Source organism: Oncorhynchus clarkii, unplaced genomic scaffold (assembly GCF_045791955.1).
Source record: "Oncorhynchus clarkii lewisi isolate Uvic-CL-2024 unplaced genomic scaffold, UVic_Ocla_1.0 unplaced_contig_8894_pilon_pilon, whole genome shotgun sequence".
Lineage (NCBI taxonomy): Eukaryota > Metazoa > Chordata > Actinopteri > Salmoniformes > Salmonidae > Oncorhynchus > Oncorhynchus clarkii.
This window is the reverse complement of record NW_027260950.1, coordinates 70,757-87,980: the sequence shown is the minus strand read 5'-3', so window position 1 is coordinate 87,980 and position 17,224 is coordinate 70,757. Positions and strand designations below refer to the sequence as shown.

General features: G+C 45.3%; 2 protein-coding genes across 7 annotated transcripts in view; one reads left to right on the top strand and one right to left on the bottom strand.

Annotated features, from left to right (window-relative positions):
• LOC139402494 (sperm-associated antigen 17-like) overlaps positions 1 to 7,214 on the top strand; it is a 42,165-nt gene extending 34,951 nt beyond the window's left edge. The window contains exons 41-46 of the mRNA XM_071146463.1: positions 149 to 309; positions 5,829 to 6,010; positions 6,183 to 6,243; positions 6,400 to 6,547; positions 6,806 to 6,955; positions 7,136 to 7,214. Of these exons, the coding sequence (XP_071002564.1) occupies positions 149 to 309; positions 5,829 to 6,010; positions 6,183 to 6,243; positions 6,400 to 6,547; positions 6,806 to 6,955; positions 7,136 to 7,173 (740 nt within the window). The 3' untranslated portion in view covers positions 7,174 to 7,214. The remainder of the gene's footprint in view (positions 1 to 148; positions 310 to 5,828; positions 6,011 to 6,182; positions 6,244 to 6,399; positions 6,548 to 6,805; positions 6,956 to 7,135) is intronic.
• A 905-nt stretch (positions 7,215 to 8,119) lies between these two features.
• The window catches only part of LOC139402496 (dystrophin-like), a 76,104-nt gene continuing 66,999 nt past the window's right edge, over positions 8,120 to 17,224 (bottom strand). For 4 of the 6 annotated variants that reach the window (XM_071146465.1, XM_071146466.1, XM_071146467.1 and 1 more), the window contains 5 exons: positions 14,118 to 14,276; positions 13,151 to 13,394; positions 10,880 to 10,994; positions 10,596 to 10,685; positions 8,120 to 10,009 (listed from right to left, as the gene is read on the bottom strand). In XM_071146465.1, the coding sequence (XP_071002566.1) occupies positions 9,912 to 10,009; positions 10,596 to 10,685; positions 10,880 to 10,994; positions 13,151 to 13,394; positions 14,118 to 14,276 (706 nt within the window). In that variant the 3' untranslated portion in view covers positions 8,120 to 9,911. Of the gene's footprint in view, positions 10,010 to 10,265; positions 10,292 to 10,595; positions 10,686 to 10,879; positions 10,995 to 13,150; positions 13,395 to 14,117; positions 14,277 to 17,224 lie in introns of all 6 variants that reach the window. The other 2 variants (XM_071146468.1, XM_071146470.1) reach the window with 1 other exon arrangement.

Below are 17,224 nucleotides of genomic sequence, written 5' to 3'. Positions count from 1 at the left end.
CGTCTGCTGAATGACTAACCGACAAAGAGAATTCTATTTGGTCAAACACCATTTTCCCAACAGTTTGCAGACACCTACTGTATATAAATCAGTCATCATGGTCTTGTATCTGTTACTGTGTTACTGATCTGTGTGTGTTCTCCTGTAGGGGACAGCTCTCATGGTGTCTCTACAGTGAAGCAGCAGCATGGTGGTGGGATTGGGCCTGGCAGTACCCAGGTGGACGTGGCAGGGAACCCACGCAGACACAGAGTCAAGCTGCCAGCCTCCATCCTCAGCTCCAAACCCTTCAGCGTGCCCAACCAGCAGGTAACACACACACACACACACACACACACACACACACACACACACACACACACACACACTGTGACGTACATACATATACACACACACACACACACACACACACACTGCACACACTGTGACGTACATACATATACACACACACATACACACGCGCACAGGTGCACACACACGGGTGCACACACTAGTGTTCCTCACCCACCCAGTGAGAGGTGCATATGTCGATTGAGAAAATGTTTGTGACTGTAGGTGTGAATGTTGTAAATTGATGGGAGTGTGGGCTGGGGGACATATGGGGAGTGTGGGCTGGGGGACAAATGGGGAGTGTGTGACTGTAGGTGTGAATGTTGTGAATTGATGGGAGTGTGGGCAGGGGGACATATGGGGAGTGTGTGACTGTAGGTGTGAATGTTGTGAATTGATGGGAGTGTGGGCTGGGGGACATATGGGGAGTGTGTGACTGTAGGTGTGAATGTTGTGAATTGATGGGAGTGTGGGCTGGGGGACATATGGGGAGTGTGCGACTGTAGGTGTGAATGTTGTGAATTGATGGGAGTGTGGGCTGGGGGACATATGGGGAGTGTGTGACTGTAGGTGTGAATGTTGTGAATTGGTGGGAGTGTGGGCTGGGGGACATATGGGGAGTGTGTGACTGGGGCCTAGATATAATCTGTATCATGGAAGATCTGAGCTCTAGCGCCATGTGACTGTAGGTGTGAATGTTGTGATATAATCTGTATCATGGAAGATCTGAGCTCTAGCGCCATGTGACTGTAGGTGTGAATGTTGTGATATAATCTGTATCATGGAAGATCTGAGCTCTAGCGCCATGTGACTGTAGGTGTGAATGTTGTGATATAATCTGTATCATGGAAGATCTGAGCTCTAGCGCCATGTGACTGTAGGTGTGAATGTTGTGATATAATCTGTATCATGGAAGATCTGAGCTCTAGCGCCATGTGACTGTAGGTGTGAATGTTGTGATATAATCTGTATCATGGAAGATCTGAGCTCTAGCGCCATGTGACTGTAGGTGTGAATGTTGTGATATAATCTGTATCATGGAAGATCTGAGCTCTAGCGCCATGTAACTGTAGGTGTGAATGTTGTGATATAATCTGTATCATGGAAGATCTGAGCTCTAGCGCCATGTGACTGTAGGTGTGAATGTTGTGATATTATCTGTATCATGGAAGATCTGAGCTCTAGCGCCATGTGACTGTAGGTGTGAATGTTGTGATATAATCTGTATCATGGAAGATCTGAGCTCTAGCGCCATGTGACTGTAGGTGTGAATGTTGTGATATAATCTGTATCATGGAAGATCTGAGCTCTAGCGCCATGTGACTGTAGGTGTGAATGTTGTGATATAATCTGTATCATGGAAGATCTGAGCTCTAGCGCCATGTGACTGTAGGTGTGAATGTTGTGATATAATCTGTATCATGGAAGATCTGAGCTCTAGCGCCATTTGACTGTAGGTGTGAATGTTGTGATATAATCTGTATCATGGAAGATCTGAGCTCTAGCGCCATGTGACTGTAGGTGTGAATGTTGTGATATAATCTGTATCATGGAAGATCTGAGCTCTAGCGCCATGTGACTGTAGGTGTGAATGTTGTGATATAATCTGTATCATGGAAGATCTGAGCTCTAGCGCCATGTGACTGTAGGTGTGAATGTTGTGATATAATCTGTATCATGGAAGATCTGAGCTCTAGCGCCATGTGACTGTAGGTGTGAATGTTGTGATATAATCTGTATCATGGAAGATCTGAGCTCTAGCGCCATGTGACTGTAGGTGTGAATGTTGTGATATAATCTGTATCATGGAAGATCTGAGCTCTAGCGCCATGTGACTGTAGGTGTGAATGTTGTGATATAATCTGTATCATGGAAGATCTGAGCTCTAGCGCCATGTGACTGTAGGTGTGAATGTTGTGATATAATCTGTATCATGGAAGATCTGAGCTCTAGCGCCATGTGACTGTAGGTGTGAATGTTGTGATATAATCTGTATCATGGAAGATCTGAGCTCTAGCGCCATGTGACTGTAGGTGTGAATGTTGTGATATAATCTGTATCATGGAAGATCTGAGCTCTAGCGCCATGTGACTGTAGGTGTGAATGTTGTGATATAATCTGTATCATGGAAGATCTGAGCTCTAGCGCCATGTGACTGTAGGTGTGAATGTTGTGATATAATCTGTATCATGGAAGATCTGAGCTCTAGCGCCATGTGACTGTAGGTGTGAATGTTGTGATATAATCTGTATCATGGAAGATCTGAGCTCTAGCGCCATGTGACTGTAGGTGTGAATGTTGTGATATAATCTGTATCATGGAAGATCTGAGCTCTAGCGCCATGTGACTGTAGGTGTGAATGTTGTGATATAATCTGTATCATGGAAGATCTGAGCTCTAGCGCCATGTGACTGTAGGTGTGAATGTTGTGATATAATCTGTATCATGGAAGATCTGAGCTCTAGCGCCATGTGACTGTAGGTGTGAATGTTGTGATATAATCTGTATCATGGAAGATCTGAGCTCTAGCGCCATGTGACTGTAGGTGTGAATGTTGTGATATAATCTGTATCATGGAAGATCTGAGCTCTAGCGCCATGTGACTGTAGGTGTGAATGTTGTGATATAATCTGTATCATGGAAGATCTGAGCTCTAGCGCCATGTGACTGTAGGTGTGAATGTTGTGATATAATCTGTATCATGGAAGATCTGAGCTCTAGCGCCATGTGACTGTAGGTGTGAATGTTGTGATATAATCTGTATCATGGAAGATCTGAGCTCTAGCGCCATGTGACTGTAGGTGTGAATGTTGTGATATAATCTGTATCATGGAAGATCTGAGCTCTAGCGCCATGTGACTGTAGGTGTGAATGTTGTGATATAATCTGTATCATGGAAGATCTGAGCTCTAGCGCCATGTGACTGTAGGTGTGAATGTTGTGATATAATCTGTATCATGGAAGATCTGAGCTCTAGCGCCATTTGACTGTAGGTGTGAATGTTGTGATATAATCTGTATCATGGAAGATCTGAGCTCTAGCGCCATGTGACTGTAGGTGTGAATGTTGTGATATAATCTGTATCATGGAAGATCTGAGCTCTAGCGCCATGTGACTGTAGGTGTGAATGTTGTGATATAATCTGTATCATGGAAGATCTGAGCTCTAGCGCCATGTGACTGTAGATGTGAATGTTGTGATATAATCTGTATCATGGAAGATCTGAGCTCTAGCGCCATGTGACTGTAGGTGTGAATGTTGTGATATAATCTGTATCATGGAAGATCTGAGCTCTAGCGCCATGTGACTGTAGGTGTGAATGTTGTGATATAATCTGTATCATGGAAGATCTGAGCTCTAGCGCCATGTGACTGTAGGTGTGAATGTTGTGATATAATCTGTATCATGGAAGATCTGAGCTCTAGCGCCATGTGACTGTAGGTGTGAATGTTGTGATATAATCTGTATCATGGAAGATCTGAGCTCTAGCGCCATGTGACTGTAGGTGTGAATGTTGTGATATAATCTGTATCATGGAAGATCTGAGCTCTAGCGCCATTTGACTGTAGGTGTGAATGTTGTGATATAATCTGTATCATGGAAGATCTGAGCTCTAGCGCCATGTGACTGTAGGTGTGAATGTTGTGATATAATCTGTATCATGGAAGATCTGAGCTCTAGCGCCATGTGACTGTAGGTGTGAATGTTGTGATATAATCTGTATCATGGAAGATCTGAGCTCTAGCGCCATGTGACTGTAGATGTGAATGTTGTGATATAATCTGTATCATGGAAGATCTGAGCTCTAGCGCCATGTGACTGTAGGTGTGAATGTTGTGATATAATCTGTATCATGGAAGATCTGAGCTCTAGCGCCATGTGACTGTAGGTGTGAATGTTGTGATATAATCTGTATCATGGAAGATCTGAGCTCTAGCGCCATGTGACTGTAGATGTGAATGTTGTGATATAATCTGTATCATGGAAGATCTGAGCTCTAGCGCCATGTGACTGTAGGTGTGAATGTTGTGATATAATCTGTATCATGGAAGATCTGAGCTCTAGCGCCATGTGACTGTAGGTGTGAATGTTGTGATATAATCTGTATCATGGAAGATCTGAGCTCTAGCGCCATGTGACTGTAGGTGTGAATGTTGTGATATAATCTGTATCATGGAAGATCTGAGCTCTAGCGCCATGTGACTGTAGGTGTGAATGTTGTGATATAATCTGTATCATGGAAGATCTGAGCTCTAGCGCCATGTGACTGTAGGTGTGAATGTTGTGATATAATCTGTATCATGGAAGATCTGAGCTCTAGCGCCATTTGACTGTAGGTGTGAATGTTGTGATATAATCTGTATCATGGAAGATCTGAGCTCTAGCGCCATGTGACTGTAGGTGTGAATGTTGTGATATAATCTGTATCATGGAAGATCTGAGCTCTAGCGCCATGTGACTGTAGGTGTGAATGTTGTGATATAATCTGTATCATGGAAGATCTGAGCTCTAGCGCCATGTGACTGTAGATGTGAATGTTGTGATATAATCTGTATCATGGAAGATCTGAGCTCTAGCGCCATGTGACTGTAGGTGTGAATGTTGTGATATAATCTGTATCATGGAAGATCTGAGCTCTAGCGCCATGTGACTGTAGGTGTGAATGTTGTGATATAATCTGTATCATGGAAGATCTGAGCTCTAGCGCCATGTGACTGTAGATGTGAATGTTGTGATATAATCTGTATCATGGAAGATCTGAGCTCTAGCGCCATGTGACTGTAGGTGTGAATGTTGTGATATAATCTGTATCATGGAAGATCTGAGCTCTAGCGCCATGTGACTGTAGGTGTGAATGTTGTGATATAATCTGTATCATGGAAGATCTGAGCTCTAGCGCCATGTGACTGTAGATGTGAATGTTGTGATATAATCTGTATCATGGAAGATCTGAGCTCTAGCGCCATGTGACTGTAGATGTGAATGTTGTGATATAATCTGTATCATGGAAGATCTGAGCTCTAGCGCCATGTGACTGTAGGTGTGAATGTTGTGATATAATCTGTATCATGGAAGATCTGAGCTCTAGCGCCATGTGACTGTAGGTGTGAATGTTGTGATATAATCTGTATCATGGAAGATCTGAGCTCTAGCGCCATGTGAAATTTAAAGGGCAAAATGTTCCCACATTCACGGGAAACGCTGCATATGGAAATTACCTTTCAGATTTCAGTGGCACTATAACGTGGATCTTTCACGATATGGATTTAATGTAGCCCCGGGTCATCTAGACGCCACAAGACAGTGTTATCCTGCTGAGCTAAAGCCTAGGCTGTAGCCCAGGGAGCTAACACGAGTCTTCTGGTCCAAGGTGAATACACTGAACCACGTCAGTTAACACTAATGTATCTGTCCTGCCTGTCAGTTCAATAAGGCGCAGCTTACTGAGCTAGAGCCCAGGCATTACCACGGGGACCTAACACGAGTCTGGCTCTCAGTTCCTGTGTGTAGAGGAGCCGGTGAGGAGGAAGGTGAAGACTGTGTCTGTGACGGGGGAGCAGCAGCTCGCCCCACGGGGGTTTGAGCTCCTCCCAGCAGAGGTCCAGTTTGGGACCCTAAAGGAGGGCTGCAGCTACAGCGTCCCCGTGCTCATGAAGAACGTGGGCTTCCACACCTGCAGGTCAGACCAGACACATAGATATACATCCATGAACAATTAGTATGGCTGTTGGTGGACATGTCTGTCAAGATGGTGGTGCAGTGAAAATGACAAGGTCTTGGTCGTCAGGGTGTGTTCTCCTCTGTCTATGTTCTGGTGGGTTCAGCGACTGTTCTGTGTTGTTGTACTTTAGGTTCAGTGTGAAACAGCCGTCCCCTGGTACTGGAATCAGAGTCATCTACACCCCTGGACCTGTGAGTTCTACTGAGCAGAGTGATAGTTACCGTAGTCAGCTTGATTCAATTACACAAACTGAACATTTCCCATTGTTTTCTTTGAGGATGTTTTAGATTCATACATCTCACTTCACTTCCTGATATGACTAAATTGACCCCTGACCTTTGTTGCAGGTGGCTGCTGGGATGAAGACTGAGCTTCAGGTGGAGCTGAATGCCATGACTATAGGTCTGGAGGAGTCTGCAGAGGGAGAGGTCTACATCTCACACCACATCCACATCAAGACTGAGACTGAGATCTTCTACCTGCCCGTCTTAGCTAATATCCTTCTCAAATGTCTTTTAGTCACACTTTATTTGGATAGTCCCCTTTGGATAACAATATTTACTATAGAGTTGGTCGCCTCAGTGATGTTTTCATTGTGCAGTGAGAGATCTTACACTAGTGCGCAGGTATGGTTACAGAATAGCTCAAGTGAGGACATGATTGTTTTTTACAGAGTTAATGGCGAAGGTCAAAGTTTCTCTCAGTGAAAGCAGCGATGGTCTCTGTTGTCCCCTCCTTAACGAGTGGTCTCACCCATCCTCCCCGAGCGTCTGTATGACACCAGGACCAAGGATCATACCAACGGGCTCCAGACAGGGGTATCCAAGGTCCGCCTCATCTCCTCCACCCCCTCAGTCAGACGTGGAGTGGTCCTCCCTCGCAGACCTCTTCTCTCCAGCACCGGTTAGTGATTTACAGTATCTGAACACTGGAACTAATCACTCTCTAGAATGCCCTTCAAGCCAATCAGAAACCAGTATTCAACAATGCCATGGTATAAGAACATGAAGTAATGTCTAACGGATGCCAAGTGTTTTACATTCACTCCCCACTGAAACGTGATCTTTTCCTTCCCACTTCCAGGTGAAATTGAATCAGACGGATTGAAACAATTTATATAAAACAACTTTCACCGTGCTTTGGGGTTTTGGTCACATATTGCCGTTGTTCAATAGAATACATCTTAGGAATAAAGAACAGTGATATAACACATTCCTTGTTTTTCCTGTGAGTGAGGTGGTGTGTGTGTGTGTGACGGTCTGTGAGTGAGGTGGTGTGTGTGTGTGACAGTCTGTGAGTGAGGTGGTGTGTGTGTGTGACGGTCTGGGAGTGAGGTGGCGTGTGTGTGTGTGACGGTCTGTGAGTGAGGTGGTGTGTGTGTGTGTGACGGTCTGTGAGTGAGGTGGTGTGTGTGTGTGTGTGTGACGGTCTGTGAGTGAGGTGGTGTGTTTGTGTGACGGTCTGTGAGTGAGGTGGTGTGTGTGTGTGTGAGGTGGTGTGTGTGTGTGTGACGGTCTGTGAGTGAGGTGGTGTGTGTGTGTGTGTGACGGTCTGTGAGTGAGGTGGTGTGTGTGTGTGTGTGACGGTCTGTGAGTGAGGTGGTGTGTGTGTGAGACGGTCTGTGAGTGAGGTGGTGTGTGTGTGTGAGTGAGGTGGTGTGTGTGTGAGTGAGGTGGTGTGTGTGTGAGGTGGTGTGTGTGTGTGTGAGTGAGGTGGTGTGTGTGTGTGTGAGTGAGGTGGTGTGTGTGTGAGTGAGGTGGTGTGTGTGAGTGAGGTGGTGTGTGTGACGGTCTGAATGAGGTGGTGTGTGTGTGAGTGAGGTGGTGTGTGTGTGTGTGTGTGAGTGAGGTGGTGTGTGTGTGTGTGAGGTGGTGTGTGTGTGTGTGTGAGTGAGGTGGTGGTGTGTGTGACGGTCTGAGTGAGGTGGTGTGTGTGTGTGTGTGTGAGTGAGGTGGTGTGTGTGTGAGTGAGGTGGTGTGTGTGTGAGTGAGGTGGTGTGTGTGTGTGTGTGAGTGAGGTGGTGTGTGAGGTGGTGTGTGTGTGTTTAGAGAAAGACGAGGACGGAGCTCAAGTCAACATCACCGCTTTATTGATAGACACAGTAAAGCATGTTATTATACAGTAGTAAGGCATATATTTGGTGGGATTTGATATGTTGTGAAACTAATGAGTCATTAAAAAGATGGACAATACAACTCCAGGGTTAGAAATGAACGATGCAGTGGATTAATGAATCACTATCTTTGATCATGCTGCTATAAACATGGTGCAAAAACGAAACAAAAAGGTGTTGTCATGAAACTATAATAATCCTGAAGAATACCTTCAATTGTTTGGGTTTTAAATCAACATGGGAATACTGAATCGACTGTGATCTCACACTGATAACGCCCCCACACCAGGCAATTCCATAAAGGAACACACAAATACAACAAAACAAATGCATTATCACACAGGAGATCAACTCTAGTCTGTCCAGGATGGACACATTCAGATTGGAGGGAGTCATTCCATTTCAGAACATGGATGGATTCTTTAAGATGGCATCCAGCTACACTGAGGACACTACAGTGTATGTATCTGGAGGGACTCGTTCCATTTCAGAACATGGATGGGTTCTTTAAGATGGCATCCAGCTACACTGAGGACACTACAGTGTATGTATCTGGAGGGACTCGTTCCATTTCAGAACATGGATGGGTTCTTTAAGATGGCATCCAACTGCAGTAGAATATTTTCTGCACCTTCCTAGGAAGGATCAGAATGAAAAAGAATGTGAAAGTTGGGTTTTGACCAATTAAAATGAGGTAGAGCTTGCATTACTGGGGGTTCTAGAATCATACACTTGTATCTTAAAACACTCCCAATCACACTAGGAGAGAACTCAAATCAAATCAATAAAATAATCTCAGGATTACAAACAGCTGAAATGTCACACTGTACTGTAGCTCTATTTTAAATGGTATTAAATCTAAATTAAATTCCATAATCCTACAAAACCACTATGAATAGGTATTAAAACAACACTGTTACTTTCTTTCTGTCTGTGTTAAAGGCCCAATCCTTCATTTGAAAAACAACAATAACGGCTGTTAATATCCCAGATTGGACCTTTCAGTCTGTGCTCTATGGCTCCTCATGGTAGATTCAACACATAGGAGTGGACCAGAGGTGCGGTGAACGAGGCAAAGGGCATAGTATCATATTATGATCATCAAACAGACACTACTAAAGAAAAAGATGACCTATGACCTATGGATGGATGGATGGTTTGATAAACAACAAGAGGTGCATCAGCCCAAAGCAAAAGCTATAATGCAATGTGGAAAATAGATTACCTTCACACACACACACGTCACACACACACACGTCACACACATCCTTGCGTACCAAGACACACACAAACGTGCATACACACACACAGTCAGTCTCTCTACGCTGAAAGGGTACAGGACGACTGCATTGCCTTTACAGTATATCATCTTTTGTTGTTATAATAAACATAGTTTTGTAATATAAAGCACCCTTATGTTTACAATCTTTCTTTTTGATACAAATGTTGTGAAATGCTCCATACAAAGAAATGGAAATACGTTCACCAGATTTACATACTTTTTCTTTCTCTTATTTTTATTATACAATTGCATAGAAGTTTAAAAACCCGCCTTTTGTTAATAAAACCATTTTCGATACTTTTAAGAAACGACTGAAATCTACAAGTTTTGTAATGCTGATCCTTCACAAAAATATATGTATATTTCTCTTTGTAAACGTGTCCGATCCAGTTGTTTTGACTAGAAAAGCATGCGGGGGAGGGGGTTGGTTGGGGAGTGGGTAAGGGGCGGGCCCTCGTCTTCCGCTACTCGCCACTCTGTTCGTCCGTCATCACGTTGACCAATGACTCCATGGCTCGACCCAGGTCGTCTGCCATGTGGAACAGACTGCCTACACTCAGTCCTGGAGACGAGGGACAGAAGGAACCGTCAGACAGACAGACACACACTCTCACCCAAATATTAAACACTCATGAATGCATATCTTAAAATACTAAAGTCAACAATCCCACCCCACCCCCTCAAACAAACACAAAATACACCAAGAAATATGAGAGAGAGGAATAGGGAAGAGGAATGAAATAGAGAGAGGAGAGAAGAGGAGGGAGAACTGGCCAGGAGAGGAGGGTACAGTAGACGGGGCTGGTGACCCCACTGACCTCTCAATGGTTTCCCCTTCGTCCTCCTGGGTCCCAGAAACAGAACAGGGAAGAAGGAAATAAAGAGAAAGGAGGGAACAATCAGAGGACTGAGAGGAAAAGGGTCCATGTACTTCAAGAGGTCAGTCAAAGTGTAGAATTAATAACAGTGCTCAAGATATGCCACTGAGGCTGATCCTACTGGTTAGATCAATAGGAGAATGACACTCCTGGACTGTAGGTCTAACATGAGGTGATTTGTGCATCTATGGAAATTGCTTGAGTGAGTAGGATGTCCGTGTGTGTGCGTGTTTATGTGTGTGTCTGTGTGTGTGTGCGTGTGCGTCCTACCTTGGCTGTGGGGGAAGGAGTTGTTTAGCTGCTCCATCACCTCCTCTAGCCCCAATGCATCTTGGGACGGACTCGACAGCTCATCGTCACCTACAGCAAAGAAAATGATTCCAACCAGTCGTCTTCAGGTTAGTACAAAGACTTCATAGGAAACTTGTTTTTAAAACCAGTACAGCGTCAACCGGACCAGAGTGTCCCAACATATGACCTAACACTGTAACAACCAGTCTGGTCCACTGGGCTCATAGCTGGTGATGTTGTGCTGAGTGGAGTTACAGTCTCACCCATGGTCTCTGTAGTCTGGCTGCCTGCTACACGCATCAGAGGCAGACTGGTGTCAGAGCGCTGGGACGAGGTGGAGGGAGAGGACAGGGCTGTACCGTTCACCTTGGAGTCAGTCTGGAGACAGACACAGGCATTATCCCACACACTCATCAGTCTGGAGACAGACACAGGCATTATCCCACACACTCATCAGTCTGGAGACAGACACAGGCATTATCCCACACACTCATCAGTCTGGAGACAGACACAGGCATGATCCCACACACTCATCAGTCTGAAGACAGACACAGGCATTATCCCACACACTCATCAGTCTGGAGACAGACAGGCATTATCCCACACACTCATCAGTCTGGAGACAGACAGGCATTATCCCACACACTCATCAGTCTGGAGACAGACACAGGCATGATCCCACACACTCATCAGTCTGGAGACAGACAGGCATGATCCCACACACTCATCAGTCTGGAGACAGACAGGCATGATCCCACACACTCATCAATCTGGAGACAGACACAGGCATTATCCCACACACTCATCAGTCTGGAGACAGACACAGGCATGATCCCACACACTCATCAGTCTGGAGACAGACAGGCATTATCCCACACACTCATCAGTCTGGAGACAGACACAGGCATGATCCCACACACTCATCAGTCTGGAGACAGACAGGCATGATCCCACACACTCATCAGTCTGGAAACAGACACAGGCATGATCCCACACACTCATCAGTCTGGAGACAGACAGGCATGATCCCACACACTCATCAGTCTGGAGACAGACACAGGCATGATCCCACACACTCATCAGTCTGGAGACAGACAGGCATGATCCCACACACTCATCAGTCTGGAGACAGACACAGGCATGATCCCACACACTCATCAGTCTGGAGACAGACAGGCATTATCCCACACACTCATCAGTCTGGAGACAGACACAGACATGATCCCACACACTCATCAGTCTGGAGACAGACATAGTATATATACAAAAGTATGTGGACATGTATAAAATCAAGCACACAACCATGCAATCTCCATAGACAAACATTGGCAGTAGAATGGCCTTACTGAAGAGCTCAGTGACTTTCAACGTGGCACCGTCATAGGATGCTACCTTTCCAACAAGTCAGTTCGTCAAATTTCTGCCCTGCTAGAGCTGCCCAGGTCAACTGTAAGTGCTGTTATTGTGAAGTGGAAACGTCTAGGAGCAACAACAGCTCAGCCGCGAATTAGTAGACCACATAAGCTCACAGAACGGGACCGCCGAGCGCTGAAGCGCTTAGCGTGTAAAAATCATCTGTCCTCGGTTGCAACACTCACTACTGAGTTCCAACACAAGAACTGTTCGTCGGGAGCTTCATGAAATGGGTTTCCATGGCCGAGCAGCCGCACACAAGCCTAAGATCACCATGCACAATGCCAAGTGTTGGCTGGAGTGGTGTAAAGCTCGCCGCCACTGGACTCTGGAGCAATGGAAACATGTTCTCTGGACTGATGAATCAAGCTTCACCAGCTGGCAGTCTGACGGACAAATCTGGGTGTGGTGGCTGCCAGGAGAACGCTACCTGCCACAATGCATAGTGCCAACTGTAAAGTTTACTGGAGGAGAAATAATGGTCTGGGACTGTTTTTCATGGTTCGGGCTACGCCCCTTCCAGTGAAAGAACAGCATACAATGACATTCTAGACGATTCTGTGCTTCCAACTTTGTGGAGAAGGCCCTTTCCTGTTTCAGAATGACAATGCCCCCATTCACAAAGCGAGGTCCATAAAGAAATGGTTTGTCGAGATTGGTATGGAAGAACTTGACTGGCCTGCACAGAGCCCTGACCGTAACCCCATTGAACACCTTTAGGATGAATTGGAATGCCGACTGTGAGCCAGGCCTAATCGCCCAACACCAGTGCCCGACCTCACTAATGCTCTTGTGGCTGAATGAAGGCAAGTCTCAGCAGCAATGTTCCAACATCTAGTGGAAAGCCTTCCCAGAAGAGTGGAGACTGTTACAGCAGCAAAGGGGGACCAACTCCATATTAATGCCCATTATTTTGGAATGAGATGTTCAACAAGCAGGTGTCCACATACTTTTGGTCATGTAGGATAGATGGATAGATAGATAGAGAGACAGACAGTCATTATAACTGGTTTTGGACTCTGTGTCTGGTGTGATCTGGTGTGTGTGCTTTCTGTATACTGTGTGTGTGTGTATAGTGTGTGTATAGTGTGTGTGTGTGTGTACAGTGTGTGTTTCAGGACCTGTTCCAGTAGCTGTCTGAGCCGGTGTAGCTGTGACTCCAGTTGTTTGTTATGGTCCTCCAGGATCTGCATGCGAGCCTCCAGCCGTCCTTTGTGCTGCCTCAGCAGTTTGGCCTCAGCGATCAGCTCGGCGTCCCGTGGGCTCTGGGGCGAAGCGGGCAGCATCTCCGGGGGCGAGGGGAGTGGGGACAGACCCTTGTGGTCGTGGGCCTTCTTCAACTTGTCATACTCCGCCTGTAGCTTCCTGAGAGGGAGCGGACAGAGGTTAAGAGCGTTGGGCCAGCAACCGAAAGGTCACTGGTTCGAATCCCCGAGCCGACTAGGTGAAAAATCTGTTGATTTGCCCTTGAGCAAGGCACTTGACTGACATGTACACAATGGGACTCAGCTCTAGCCTGAAATCCAGAACATGTTTCCCAACATTCCACTCCGTGATATGCCAAGGAGTTGAATATTAACTCAAACACAGTGGTACCCAGGCTAACTCAGCTCAGTCTAGTCAATTAATCCCTCAATCAAATGATTTTGTATCTGTTTTACAACAACATCAGTCACACAGTGCTTTACAGTAACCTGGCCTAGATCCAAAAACCTCACTATCAACTCAGCTTCCACTAGTTACCACAGCCACAAAGTCAGAATTGGCTATAAAATCGTCAAATTTCATGACAACAAAAATGACCTTTTAGGTTTTAATTTAAGGTTAGGCATAAGGTTAGCAGTGTGGTTAGGGTTGAGGTTAGGTTTAAAATGATATATATATTTTTTAAATAGGTGGGGTTTATGACTTTGTGGCTGTGGTAACTAGTGACGACCAATCAACCCACAAGACAACCGTAAACAGACTGTCTGACACAACTGTAGAATCGTCTGGATCCAACATGGACGTTCGATGGAGAAGCTTGTCTATATCAGTTTGTCTGTGTTGGGATCAGTTGGTATGAACGTGTCACACTGTTCCCCTCACCTGTTGTCTGACTCCAGGTCGTTGAGCACCCTCTCCAGCTCCCCCTTCTCCTCACTCTCCATGGAGATGAGGATCTGGGCGGGGCTGCGTGGCTGGCTGAGGGGAGAGCCCTGGTTCAGACTCTGACAGTAGTGCTGAATCAACAGGTGTTCATCATCACTACAGTGATAGAAGGAGGGAGGGAGATGGAGAGGGGGGGGGGGACATACACACAGAGAGAGGTTGCTATTAGCTGACAGTCACACCTAACAGCCTCACAACGGCCAGCCAGTCAACTAACAACATTCATTTTCAGTTCCACAACGACAGAGCGAGAGAGACAGAGTGGAGACAACCAGCTATAAATTGACACATTTACCACAGATTGTTGTTCAGTATTCAATTATATTTGATTCCATTCAATGTTCAATGATCCACTCTGACAAATACATATCCTTTGAGATGTAGACCTGTTGGCTGGGGGGTCGGGTTAATGTTGTGATATCATTAACCTGTTGGCTTGGGGGTTGGGTTAAAGTTGTGATATCATTAACCTGTTGGCTTGGGGGAAGGGTTAAAGTTGTGATATCATTAACCTGTTGGCTTGGGGGTAGGGTTAAAGTTGTGATATCATTAACCTGTTGGCTGGGGGGTTGGGTTAAAGTTGTGATATCATTAACCTGTTGGCTTGGGGGTAGGGTTAAAGTTGTGATATCATTAACCTGTTGGCTGGGGGGTTGGGTTAAAGTTGTGATATCATTAACCTGTTGGCTTGGGGGAAGGGTTAAAGTTGTGATATCATTAACCTGTTGGCTTGGGGGTAGGGTTAAAGTTGTGATATCATTAACCTGTTGGCTGGGGGGTTGGGTTAAAGTTGTGATATCATTAACCTGTTGGCTTGGGGGTAGGGTTAAAGTTGTGATATCATTAACCTGTTGGCTTGGGGGTTGGGTTAAAGTTGTGATATCATTAACCTGTTGGCTGGGGGGTAGGGTTAAAGTTGTGATGTCATTAACCTGTTGGCTTGGGGGTAGGGTTAAAGTTGTGATATCATTAACCTGTTGGCTTGGGGGTAGGGTTAAAGTTATAATTAACCTGTTGGCTTGGGGGTAGGGTTAAAGTTATAATTAACCTGTTGGCTTGGGGGTAGGGTTAAAGTTGTGATATCATTAACCTGTTGGCTTGGGGGTTGGGTTAAAGTTATAATTAACCTGTTGGCTTGGGGGTAGGGTTAAAGTTATAATTAACCTGTTGGCTTGGGGGTAGGGTTAAAGTTGTGATGTCATTAACCTGTTGGCTTGGGGGTAGGGTTAAAGTTATAATTAACCTGTTGGCTTGGGGGTAGGGTTAAAGTTGTGATATCATTCTGGCTGTTGGCTTGGGGGTTGGGTTAAAGTTGTGATATCATTAACCTGTTGGCTTGGGGGTTGGGCTAAAGTTGTGATGTCATTAACCTGTTGGCTTGGGGGTAGGGTTAAAGTTGTGATATCATTAACCTGTTGGCTTGGGGGTCGGGTTAACGTTATAATTAACCTGTTGGCTTGGGGGTAGGGTTAAAGTTGTGATATCATTAACCTGTTGGCTTGTGGGTAGGGTTAAAGTTGTGATATCATTAACCTGATGGCTTGGGGGTTGGGCTAAAGTTGTGATGTCATTAACCTGTTGGCTTGGGGGTAGGGTTAAAGTTGTGATATCATTAACCTGTTGGCTTGGGGGTCGGGTTAACGTTATAATTAACCTGTTGGCTTGGGGGTTGGGCTAAAGTTGTGATATCATTAACCTGTTGGCTTGGGGGTAGGGTTAACGTTATAATTAACCTGTTGGCTTGGGGGTAGGGTTAAAGTTGTGATATCATTAACCTGTTGGCTTGTGGGTAGGGTTAAAGTTGTGATATCATTAACCTGTTGGCTTGGGGGTTGGGCTAAAGTTGTGATGTCATTAACCTGTTGGCTTGGGGGTTGGGTTAAAGTTGTGATATCATTAACCTGTTGGCTTGGGGGTAGGGTTAAAGTTATAATTAACCTGTTGGCTTGGGGGTAGGGTTAACGTTGTGATATCATTAACCTGTTGGCTTGGGGGTTGGGTTAAAGTTGTGATATCATTAACCTGTTGGCTTGGGGGTCGGGTTAAAGTTATAATTAACCTGTTGGCTTGGGGGTAGGGTTAAAGTTGTGATATCATTAACCTGTTGGCTTGGGGGAAGGGTTAACGTTGTGATATCATTAACCTGTTGGCTTGGGGGTTGGGCTAAAGTTGTGATGTCATTAACCTGTTGGCTTGGGGGTAGGGTTAAAGTTGTGATATCATTAACCTGTTGGCTTGGGGGTTGGGCTAAAGTTGTGATATCATTAACCTGTTGGCTTGGGGGTAGGGTTCAAGTTGTGATATCATTAACCTGTTGGCTTGGGGGTCGGGTTAAAGTTATAATTAACCTGTTGGCCTGGGGGTAGGGTTAAAGTTGTGATATCATTAACCTGTTGGCTTGGGGGAAGGGTTAGAGTTGTGATATCATTAACCTGTTGGCTTGGGGGTAGGGCTAAAGTTGTGATATCATTAACCTGTTGGCTTGGGGGTTGGGTTAAAGTTGTGATATCATTAACCTGTTGGCTTGGGGGTAGGGTTAAAGTTATAATTAACCTGTTGGCTTGGGGGTAGGGTTAACGTTGTGATATCATTAACCTGTTGGCTTGGGGGTTGGGTTAACGTTGTGATATCATTAACCTGTTGGCTTGGGGGTAGGGTTAACGTTGTGATATCATTAACCTGTTGGCTTGGATGTAGGGTTAAAGTTGTGATATCATTAACCTGTTGGCTTGGGGATAGGGTTAAAGTTGTGATATCATTAACCTGTTGGCTTGGGGGTAGGGTTAAAGTTGTGATATCATTAACCTGTTGGCTTGGGGGTAGGGTTAAGGGGTAGGGTTAACGTTGTGATATCATTAACCTGTTGGCTTGGGTGTAGGGTTAAAGTTGTGATATCATTAACCTGTTGGCTTGGGGGTAGAGTTAAAGTTGTGATATCATTAACCTGTTGGCTTGGGGGTAGGGTTAAAGTTATAATTAACCTGTTGGCTTGGGGGTAGGGTTAAAGTTGTGATATCATTAACCTGTTGGCTTGGGGGTAGTTT